The sequence below is a fragment of the Hypanus sabinus genome, chromosome 21 (genome assembly GCF_030144855.1).
Source record: "Hypanus sabinus isolate sHypSab1 chromosome 21, sHypSab1.hap1, whole genome shotgun sequence".
Classification (NCBI taxonomy): Eukaryota; Metazoa; Chordata; class Chondrichthyes; order Myliobatiformes; family Dasyatidae; genus Hypanus; species Hypanus sabinus.
The window spans coordinates 44,303,045-44,315,542 of NC_082726.1; the positions used below are offsets into that span (position 1 = coordinate 44,303,045).

Genomic DNA, 12,498 nt, shown 5'->3' on the forward strand with positions numbered 1-12,498 from the left:
ATTTCTTCAACTTTATTAACTTGATTCAACTTCACTACTCGAGAAGCTGAGACTGAAATCTATTTTATGATATTCAAGCTAAATTTCAGTTAATAAACAAGTTTATTGTTTCTAGTACCACACAGCATGATTTCTAGATACAATGGAGGGTCCAGATGTCAGACCAATCAGGTTAGTTGGCATAAGTTCCAGTATCAGACACTTTGAAACCAGATCTCTAAGTATCATTCACAACCAATTGGCTTTGGTAGTTGATATCAACAGACCTTTGCATATTCCTTTAAATTGAGTTTTCATAAATGTGCATCTTTCATAATTAATACACTGGCAGTGATTAACTGAAAATGTATCAATTATGAAATATTCCCAGTTCCTATGAGATAAACATTTGATTTGAAATTGGTAATGTTTGCTGTGGAGAGGACAAGGTTAGGGCAGATCATGAGGAATTAATTCCAGTGGCAAAATGATAGATAATGGTTTAAAATAATTTGGCAAGGAACAAGTGAGCCTATGTAGCATTTGTTCTTTGAAAAACAAAATTCTAGTGCTGCTGTCTGAAAAGGCAAAGGAATCACATTTGACAGCAATAATCAAAAGAGAATTGGATGTCTATTGGAAGGGAAATATTTACAATGCCAAGGGAAAGAGAATGTGATTAATGGTAAATTCAGTACAAATCCCCAGCACAATGTGCTAAACAGTATTCTCTGCATTATATCATCTATAGTAAGAAGGAATAACAACTGTACAACATTAACAGGGATTAGTTGGTGTTCAGGAGGCTGTACAGTGAGAGAAATTGTGTTCCTCAGTTCTAGAAATTGGCCTCAAGTGCAGTATCACAGGCTAATTTGCAAGTTGCAACAACCAAAACATTGCGAATGAACAAACTGAAGTCTAGGACTTAAAATGTCAGCAGCTTTGTTCAGCAACAAAAAGCAGCTTCTGGGAAGACCTTGAAGTCTGATTTCCCCGAGCTAAAATGTTTTTTATTGTGACTGCAAATTCATTGAAATTGATTCTCACCTATTACTGAAGTACAATGTAATCACTGAATTTATATTTGATCACCTTGAAGTGTAACTTAGTAACTTTTGGAATATTAACGATTGTATTAACAGTGACACAGGCAGAGGCTGAAAAGTTGATGGGAAGTGAAATATTGTTCGCACAAGCTAGTAAGTGAGTGGCAGTGTGAAATTTAATGTTCGATTAAGGGGGACTGCTGTTTATAGATAGTTGGGTGTTATACTTTAAAATAAGACATCTCAACTACAAAGGTACTGCATTTCGGGCGATGTGAATAGGGAAGTTATTGGAAATTGTGCCTCATTTGGATCATTAGGGGGTTGAGCATTGGTCAGTTGCGAGTACATGCTGGGAGGATTAGAGCAAAAGGAAGGGGTGTCGTGATATCATTTGATTATTAGGGTTACTATAATCCCCAAACTCAAGTAATGATATTTTACTTGTTGTGATTTATTAAAAAACCCTAGTCAGGACACTGCAGAGCCAACAATGATATAAATATTTCTAAAGCAAATAATTTTCCTGTCAAGCTTGATAAAGTACTAAGTACGCCACTGCACACTGGATGAAGGTTCACACCACAGGTAGGACTTACTCGCGATCTATTACCAGGCACTGGGTATCATCATCATCTGCAATTATGTTTGCAGAACGAAGATCCTCACTGTGTAAGGAGAGAGAAAAGATGTTGACATCAGATTAGAGCCGTTTTCTCTAATGTGAGACTCTTTGATCGGCATAATCTTTTTTAGAATTAATTTTTCCATTCATTGTACTTCATATTAATACATCAAATTAATAATATTTGCTGACTTTTATTTGAAACATTTAACGAAGAACTTAGAAACTTGGTAGCAATAGTCTTTGCATCTACCACTGCTAATACATTTAAGTTCCATCCAAGCCCTCTGCTTCTCCCTATGTTCTGTAAAGCCTTTCTTGATACAAAAACTATGCAAATAAGACTACGCATGGCCGAGAAAGTTCACCCAACGCCTCTGCTTCCTCAGGAGGCTAAATAAATTTTGTATGTCTCTGTTGACCCTCAAAGCTCCATTGAAAGCACCTTGCCTAGAGGTATAATGGCTTGGGATGGCAACTACTCTGCACTTGGCCGTAAGAAACCGCAGAGGATTGCGGCAACCAGCCTCGCTCCATGGACTCTGTCTATACTGCTCGCTGCATCAGTAAAGCAGTCAGCATTAACAAAAACCCCACCAACTCCAGATATTCTCTTTTCTTCCATTGGGTAGAATATACATTTGGAAAGCACGTGCCACCAGCTTGTACCCACTGTTATATTAAATAGGTCCCTGATATGACAAGATGGATTCTTGACCTCACAATCTACTCATTATGTTCTTGCACCTCATTGTTTATCTGCACTGCACTTTCTCTGTAGCTGTTACATTTAATTCTGCATTCTCCCATTATTTTATTTTGTATTACCTCAATGCACTGTGTAATGAATTGTTCCGCAACTAAAGTATGCAAGATATACTGTTTGGTACATCTGACAATAATAATTTAATTCTAATTCTGATGAAGCGGCATCTGCTACAACCCTGTGAACACACTTGTAGTGTTGAGGAAGTCCACATATCTATACTTAAGTCTCAGTTAACACCATAAGGCCATAAGACGTAGGAGTAAAATTACGTCATTTGGCTCATTGAGTCTGCTCCCCCATTCAATCATGGCTGATTTATTATGCTTCTCAATCCCACTCTCCTACCTTTTCCTGTAACCTTTGAGACCCTGACTAAGCAACAACCTATCCTTTAAATATACTCAATGACTTGACCTTCACAGCCATCTGTGGCAATGAATTCAACAGATTCACTACCCTTGCGCTAAAGAAATTCCTCTTCATCTCTGTACTAAATGGACATCCCCTTATTCTGAGGCTGTTCTCTCTAGTTTTGGGCTCACCCACTATAGGAAATATCCTCCCCAGAGCCACTCTATCCAGACTTTTCAATATTCAATAGATTTGAATGAGAATTCCACCCCCCATTCTTCTCAACTCCAGCGAGTACACACAGTGATTCATCAAAACGCTCCTCATATGTTAACTCTTTCATTCCAGGAATAATTCTTGTGAATCACTGCTGAACCTTCTCCAATGCCAACAAATCTATTCTGAGATAAGGGGCCCAAAACTGCTCACAATTCACAAGGAGAGGTCTGACCACTGCCATATAAAGCTTCAGTATTACATCCTTGCTTTATATTCTAGTCCTCTCGAAATTTGCCTTCCTTAGCACCAACTCAACCTGGAAGTTAACTTTTAGGGAATCCTGCAGAAGGAGTCACAAGTCCCTGTGCACCTCTGTTTTTTGAATTTTCTCCCTGTTTAGAAAATAGTCTACACCTTTATTCCTTCTACTGAAGTGCATAATTATACACTTCCCTACACTATATTCCATCTGCCACTTCTTTGCCTGTTCTCTTAATCTGTCTAGGTCCTTCTACAGATTCCCTGCTTCCTCAATTCTACCTGCCCCTCTACCTATCTTCTTTTTGTCCACAAAACTGAACACAAAGCCATCAATTGCATCATCCAAATCATTGATATATTGTTTAACGTGAAAATAAGCAGTCTCAACACAGACCCTTGTGGAATTATAGTAGTAATTAGCAGCCAACCAGAAAAGGCTCCCTTTATTCCCACTCTTCGGTCTTCTGCCAGTTAGCTAATCTTCTATCCATGCTAGTATCTTTCTGGTAATACCATGGGCTCTTAGTTTGTTAAGCATGTGCAACATACTATCAAAGGCTTTCTTAAAATTCAAGTGAATAACATCCACTTTTTTGCCCATCTTGTTTGTTCTCTCCTCAAATAATTCCAACAGATTTGTCAGGCAAGATTTTCCCTGAAGAAAACTATGCTGACTTTGATGAATGTTATCACATTTCTCCAAGTACCCCAAAACCTCATCCTTAATAACGGACCATCTTCCCAACCACTGAAGACAGACTAACTCTCCTATGATTTCCTTTCTTCTGCCTCCCTCCCTTCCTAAAGAGTGGAATGACATATGCAATTTTTCACTTCTGCAGAACCAGTCCAGTATTTAGCAATTCTTTAAAAATCCTTACTAATGCCTCCACAATCTCTTCAGCTACCTCTTTCAGAAACCTGGCTGTATCCATCTGGTCCAGGTGACTTATTTACCTTCAGACCTAACAGCATTTCAAACACTTTCTCCTTAGCAACAGCAACTGTTGCTATTCCCTGGCACTCTCGAATTCTGTCATATTGCTAGTGTCTTTCATGGTGAAGACTGACGCAAAATACTTATTAAGTTTGTTCACTGTTTCTTTGTCCCCTATTACTACCTCTCCAGCATCATTTTTCAAGGGTCCAATATCCACTCTCACCTCCCTTTCACTCATTATATAGTTTTGGCATCCTCTTTTATATTATTGGCTATCTTACCTTCATATTTCTTCCTTTTTCTCTTTACGGCTTATGTTGCCTTCTGTTGGTTTTTAAAAGCTTCTCAATTCTCTAACTTCCCACTAATTTCTGCTATATTAATGCCCTCTCTTTTATGTTGTCTTTGACTTACCTTGTCAGTCCCAGTTGCTTCATCCTCCCTTTACAATATTTCCACATCCTCGGGAGGTATCTATCTTGAGCCTTCTGAATTGCCCCCAGAAACTCCAGACTCTGCTATCATCCTCTCCTGTTCAACTTTGGCCAGCTCCCCTTTTGTGCAATCTGTTTACTCCACTGTAATACTGTAATCTTTTCCCTCTCAAACTTCAGAGTGAATTCTATTATATTATGACCACTACTTGCTAAGGGTTCCTTTGCCTTAAGGTCCCTAATCAAATGCAGAATTGCCTTTCCCCTAGTGGGCTCAACCACAAGCTGCTCTAAAAAGCCATTTCATAGGCAGTCTACAAAATCCTTCTCTGGAGATCCAGCAGCAACTTGATTTTCCCAATCTGCCAGCATATTGAAATCCCTCACCACAATCTAACATTGCCCTTTCTACATTCTTTTCCTATCTCCCATTGTAACTTGTATCCCACATCCTGGCTACTATTTGGAGGCCTGTATATAACTCCCATCAGGACCTTTTAACCTTTGCATTACCCACAAGGGTTCTACATCTTCCAATCCTACGTCACCTCTTTCTAAGGAGATGACACCCTAGAAATGGAGCTACCACCCACCCCCCCCCCCCCAACTTACCTGCCTGCCCTTTCGATACAATGTGTATCTTTGGATGTTTAAACTTCCAACTATGATCTTTCATCCACATTTCAGTGATGTCCACAACGTCATATCTGCCGATCTCTATCTGCTCTACAAGGGCATCTACCTTATTCTGTATACTGTGCGTATTCAAATATAACATCTTCAGTCCTGTATTCATCATCTTTTGTGATTATGCCTCCATGTTACACTTCAACTAAATCCACTGCCTGCAATTTTGCCCTGTCATCTGCCTGTTTTCCTCATAGTCTCACTACACACTGCATCTACGTGTATACCAACTGACCCAACCTCAGCCCTATCATTCTGTTTCCCATTCCCCTGCCAAATTAGTTTAAACCTCCTCCCCCCAACAGCTCTAGCAAACCTACCCACAAGGATATTCTTCCTTTTCGGGTTCAGGTGTAAACTGTCCTTTTTGTACAGATCATACCTTCCCCGGAAGAGATCCCAATGATCCAGAATTCTGAATTCCTGCCCCCTGCACCATTACTGAGCCACGCATTCATCTGCCAGATCATCCTATTCTATTCCTACCTTCACTGGCATGTGGCACAGGTAGCAGTCCAGAGATTTCTGAAGGACCTGAAGGTCCTGTTCCTCATCTTTCCACATAACTCGATATTCTCTCATCAGGACCTCCTCCCTTTTCTGACCTATGTCGTCAGTACCAACATGTACCATGATATCTGGCTGCTCACCCTCCCTGTTTAGAACACTGTAGACCCAAACCAAGATAACCCTGACCCTGACATCTGGGAGGCCACATATCATCCAGGTTTATTTTTCACGTACAGATAATCTCCTGCAACTCTAACTGCGCAATCTTCTATCATTACTGCACTCCTCTTCTCCCCTCAACAGTGTGCGAAGGAATACTCATTATTGAGGGGAACGGCCACAGGGTTACTCTGCACACTCTGCCTATTTATTCCTTTTCCCTTTCCTGACACTCACCCAGGTTCCTGCCTCTTGCAACTTTGTGGGTGACTATCTCTCCATAGCTCCTATCCATCATCACCTCCTCACTCTTCCATATTAGCCAATGGTCATCGAGCTGCAACTCTAGCTCCTTAACATAGTCTCCAAGGAGATGCAGTTTGATGCTCTTCATGCAGATGTACTTATCAGGGAGACTGGAGGTCTCCCAGAGTTTCCACATCCTACACAAAGGACCTACCATTAACTCTGAGCCTATTCTCATTGGATTCTTCCACTGGAAACTCTTAATCTCAGCCATTCAATTAGTTTTGGTTTAAGATGCAGAGAGTGCATTCTTTGCATTGTAGCTGTTAAAACTCTGAACCTGAATGCACTAAGAAATCAAGTAAGAAATCCAGGAGAAAGAAGCAGAAAAGAAAACGGAGGCTGATTAAGGGAATTAGTTGGGGGTGGTGTCAAAAGTTGGATCTAGTTGAGTATTCAGGTAAGCATGGTAGGAGTTTGAACACTCAGGATGAAGGGTAAATGGAGGCAGAAGCTCTCCTCACATTGAAAAGTTTCTTCGTGGATACTCATTGTGCTACAAACAGATGTGACAAATAGAACGGGCTGGAAGTGCATGAATGGGGTGAATGTACTATAATTGTCTGAGGTCAAAAAGGTCAGTGATAGATAAGACAGAGGCAGGAAAGTTGTTTCCACTGATAGGTGAGACTAGAACTAGGGGACATAGCCTCAAGATTCAGGGGAGTAGATTTAGGACGGAGATAATGAGGAACTGCTTTTCCCAGAGGGTGGTGAGCCTGTGGAATTCTCTTCCCAATGAAATAGTGAAGGCTACTTCGGTAAATACATTTAAGACAAGTTTGGATAGATTTTTGCAGAGTATGGGAATTAAGGGTTGTGGAGAAAAGGCAGGTAGGTGGAGATACGTCCATGGCCAGATCAGACATCATTGTATTGAAGGGCGGAGCAGGCTCGATGGGCCAGATGGCCTACTCCTTATCCTATTTCTTATGTTCTTATTCCACTTTCTGAATTGTGAATCAAAGTCCACAAAATAACAGGAGTCAGCAGCCAGGCACTGGCACACTTGTTTTGTATCTCAGATGCTCCAAGACCTCTGGTTGTACAATGTGTTTGGCATCCATTAAATTCTGGTGTCTGCTGGGCCATCAGTTAAATTTCTTTAGGAAGTAAAACCAGTAGCCCAGCACACAGGCCAATGGACAGCTTTAATCATGTGGAACTAGCTGGCTGCTAAGGTGGGGCAAACACAGTGGTGTATTTCATACTGACTACCTGCGTCCAATCCTGACTTCTGCATGGAGTTTGTACATTCTCACTGGGACCATGGGCACTCTGACTTCATCCCACATCTCCAAATATGTGGACTTCTCTGACAAAATGTGCAAATTTTCTCCTTGTGTGCGTAGACTTTGTTGAAGGGCTTGGGGGAATTTGATGTGCAGAAAATTATGTGGGATTAGAATTGAGTTAGTGCAAGTGGGTGCTTCATGGCTGGCTTTGACGCATTCCTGTCATGTATGACTCTGAAATTGTGAATTTTGATTTGGAGGCATTGTGTTGGCATGCTATAATGACTAAGAAAACTGCCGAGTACCATTGAGAACCAAAAGACAAAGGAAGCAATTATACCATAGTTAATTTGTTTCTTTTTGTAATTAATTCTTTTCTGAAATCTTCACTTTGTTCTACTGAGGCATTTTGTGGGATGGTTCTTCTCTGTCAAAAGCCAAAGTGTTTTGGGACAATCAAAAAACAGTGGTATCGCAATGCTTAAAACAACCTTCCCTTGGAGACTAATGTGTAGAGGAAGTTTCAGAAGGGTTTATGCTTTGATTAACAATCTGACAAAGTAACTATAGCTATAACATTATCGCTCTCTTTTGTAGAATAGAATGCAAAATGGTCGAAAGGTTCATAACCTGATTAATGATTTGGCAGGAGCCAATGTCTTTGCTCCCTTCATTGCTTAACTATCTGTGGGCCAACCAATAGGGTGGTCATTTGGCTTACACAATTCATTGAGTGATGGTGGGATTTTGTGGCTCAAGTGACCTATTCACCTACTATTTCATTCTGTGATTGATCAGTACTGATAACGAATAACTAGCACAAATTAAAACATCTTGTAGGTTGCTTACTTTCCATTTCAGCCATGAGATTTATAGCATTCTATACACTCCATACTGCTGTACCTTATTAAAGCTTTCTCTCCAAAATATTCCCCTGCCTTTAATGTCTTAATTTCTTGTGGTTCTTCAGCTCCCTCTCTCATCTGTGTCACACGAACCTGTTCAAGATCAACAAAACCATGTGAACCCTTAGATATTAAAATGGGCATAGATACATGTGCACCTTAACAGAAATACCTTCCATTATAGAACAGCCTGTCACATTGTTGGTTAGTTGTCTGACAATGTGGCAGAGTTATTGTTTTTTGCATCTTTCTTATCTTAGAATGCAAAATGATGCAAGGCTTTGAAAATGACTTAAAAATAGCACTTTTCATTGTAATGTTAGTACACAAAGCAACTATGGTACACAGAGCAAACAAAGCCATTTTGTTAATTTTAGTATTTGGATTGGGTAGGAATTCTGACCAGGACACATGACCATTTAGCCATTTTAGCAACTCATGCTCAAGTATGCACATCCAGGAATGCAGGAGTCCCCCTCACTCCTGCATTAATACATTAGTCCAGGTTATATGATCAAGCTTATAATGCAATTTGGTCGATTCATTTACTAATAGAAAGATACTTGTGCTAAACATGAAATCATTACTAAGCTTCACTTGGAATTTCAATTTTTAAATGAGCAAGTTTTTCAGTTCAAAAAATATCTTCATAAACCTGTCAAAAAGACAGAAGGAATATTAACCTTAGGTGGACCACATATCATAGCAATGGAATTGTTTCTGCATTCCAGAGATAAATTTTTGAATATAAATAAACACCTACCTTTCCTTTTGCAATGATGAAGAAGGTGCTACCTTGCTCTCCTTCACGAATTATATAGTCTCCCGTATCATAGTAATCCTATCAGAGATGGAGAGATTGCATATTACTGCAAGTAATAGAGAGTAGATTTTAAAACACTGTTTGAATAGTCAGATAAGTAAATAAACCATTGTATAAATTAAGAGAAATACATCAAAATCTTTGTTTATTTTCCAGGCATCCAGGTTTCGTCTTTGCTCCAGAATCCAACAGTATCGCAGAGGGGTGTAGCTTTCTGATTCGAAAGAGCACCCTATTCTGAAAAGTCCGGCTACATACTGTCACTACACCTGATGTATTTTTAATCATTAAAGGGGTGTGGGCTTAACAGATTGCACCTGCATTTAACTGTCCATCACTAACGGCACTTGAGAAGGTAGTCCTGAACTGCTGCAGCCCGTGAGTCATGGATATACCTAGTTTTAACCCAGTGATGATGAATGAATCCAGGCCTTTCTCCCTTAGGTTGGGTGAGAATAGTTTAGGGTGAAAGGCGAAATATTTAAGCAGAGTCTGAAGAGAACTTTTTCACTCAGCCAACGTGGTAAATGCAGGTTCAATAGTAACATTTAAAAGAAATTTGGATAGTACATGGATGAGAGAGGTATGGAAGGCTATGGTCCAGGTGCAAGTAGATAGGGAAAGGCGGAAGACCAGGGCCTTTTTCTTTGCTGCAGTGCTCTATAACTTTAACAGTGATGTTATGTCCCGAAGAAGGGTCTTGTCCTGAAACCTCTACCATTTATTCATTTCCATGGATGCTGCCTGATCTGTTGAGTTCATCCAGCATTTTGTGTGTGTTGCTCTGGATTTCCAACATTTGCAGAATTTGTCATGTTTATGATGTATTTCCAAGGCAAGATGGTACTTATCTTGGAGTGCAAATTTCAAATGATGATGCCTTCACGCCTTTACTGACCTGTCCTCCTAGCTGGAGAACGTCATGGATTTAGAAGGTGTCATCTTAGTGATTTGGTGCAAATAAGATAGTACAAACTGCTATTGCTGGCATTCATAGTGATGATGCTTACACTCAGTGGCAATTTTATTAGGATTGTTCTGTACCTAATTAAGTGGTCACAGTGTGTATGTCTGTAGAATTCTGCTGCTGTAGCACGTCCATTTCAAGGTTCTGATGCTGTGTATTCAGAGATGCCTTTCTGCACACCACCTTTGTAACATAGGGTTACCTGAGTTACTGTCAAGTTTTTTCCTCCTTAACAAGATGTTTTTCCCATAGAACTGCTGCTCACTGGATTTTTTTTTGATTATTTGCACATTTTCCTATAACTCTAGAGACTGTTGTGCATAAAATTCCCAGGAGATCAGCAGTTTCTGAGATTCTCAAACCACCCCAGCTGACACCAACAGCTATTTCATGATCAAAGTCACAAAGATCACATTTCTTCCCCATTCTGATGTTTGGCCTGAACGAGCACTGAACCTCTTGACCATGTCTGCATGCTTTTATACACTGATTGGCTGAAGAGTAAGAATTTTAGGTTGTAAATTGTATACATACTCTGATATTAAACTGAACCATTTGAACTAGGGCTTTATTAAGTTGAGCTTTATTATTTTATTTATTAAGACAAGATGCAAAAAACTTGACATTTGCTTTACATTAAAAGTCCTTTCACATTGGGTGCTAGTCCTATTGGTGGCTACAAACAGTACAAGAGTTATAGTGTTTGACAGAGGTGTCTAAAGGTGGCCATTTTCTACCTGAACAGTAGCATTATAAAACTGCTTTCACCAGGAACTCTTCCAGAATGGCTGTACTTTCATCCCCTGTACTAACTGGTTGGTGCAGCAGATTTACATTTTCAACTTTGATGGCTGCAGTCTGCATCCCCTGACATTTAATCCCAAGGAGCTCTCAATGGTTTTGGCTCCTTAAACCAGCATAGATAACTGCATTCATCTCAACACTGAACTGATTCCACAACTTATTAACACACTTTCAAGGACTCTACAACTCAAGTTCTCAATATTATTTTTTGTGTGTTTGCACAGTTTGCCTTCTTTTGCACATTGGTTGTTAGTCTTTGTGTGTAGTGTTTCATTGATCCTATTGTATGCATTTCTCTGTTCTACTGTGAATGCCTACAGTACAATGAATCTCGGAGTAGCTTGTGGTGTCACATAGACATTTTGATAATAAATTTACTTTGAACTTTCCCTGCAAGTCTCACTTACAGAAAAGCCATGCCCCCAGTTTTGATCTTCAAATATGGCTGATGAACCTGGTGAGGGTAGGATCCTGTTTTTCAGATACAAAAACCTGCCCCCTCTCGCTGCACCAATATCTCCCTTATCCCTTGAGCTTCTCCACAGTTCAGCAGATCTAAGGCTCAACAAACTCTTGGACACAGAGTAGTACTGCAAGAATTAAATAGCATCATATTGGGTATCCTATTAGAAGACATGGAGCAATGTAAGTAGAATCCTTTGTGAAAGGTGAAATGCTTAATTCTCCAATAATAAGCCCATTTTATTTGTGGACTAGGAAACATGTTTAGTTATTAATCAAAGAGATGTTGATGAATGCTTGCTATTGAATATTAGAAGGCCTAGGTGGAGTGGAGGTAGTGTCTAATAGTGGGAAAGCTTAGAACCAGATGTTAGAGGTTCAAAGTACTAGCACATCCCTTTAGAACATCGTTGAGAAGGAATTGCTTTAGCCAGAAGAGGGTGAATCTGAGGAATTTATTACTATAGACAGCTCTGGAGGCCAAGTTATTGGGTATATTTAAAGTGAAGTTTAATAGGTTCTCAAGGAAAGGGTGCTAAAGGTTACGAGGAGAAGGCAGGAGAATGGGGTTGAGAAGGATAATAAATCAGCCATAAAGGAATGGTGGATTTGATGGGCTGAATGGTCTGATTTTGCTCCTACTGTGTATTTTATGGTGATATGGTAGGCACAATCCAATGAAAGTCTCTGTACCATTAAAAAGTAAAAGGGAAGAAGTTATAATTACCAGTGGTGCAAGAATCTGTTCTTAAACAGAACACCAAATGGCGTGTTGAATGAGGAGGAATGGTCTATCTCACTTCAGAGAGACAACTAATTCAACATGTCTTGAGAGTGAGAAGCACAAGAGACTGCAAATGCTGTGACCTGGATCAAAACACGAACAGCTGAAGGAATTCAATGGGTCAATGTTTCAGTTTGAGATCCTGCATCAGGACAGAGCATCTTTTAAGTGTTCAGCTCAAGTGGCCAAAGATAACCTATTCACCTGATGTCTCTAATTTTCAACAAGG

General features: G+C 39.9%; 1 protein-coding gene across 1 annotated transcript in view; it reads right to left on the bottom strand.

Moving 5' to 3' along the window:
- The window catches only part of LOC132378994 (cGMP-dependent protein kinase 2), a 59,117-nt gene that overhangs the window by 35,660 nt on the left and 10,959 nt on the right, over positions 1–12,498 (bottom strand). The window contains exons 7-9 of the mRNA XM_059946423.1: positions 9,193–9,270; positions 8,428–8,522; positions 1,628–1,696 (exon numbers count right to left, since the gene is read on the bottom strand). Coding sequence (XP_059802406.1) covers positions 1,628–1,696; positions 8,428–8,522; positions 9,193–9,270 — 242 coding nt within the window. The remainder of the gene's footprint in view (positions 1–1,627; positions 1,697–8,427; positions 8,523–9,192; positions 9,271–12,498) is intronic.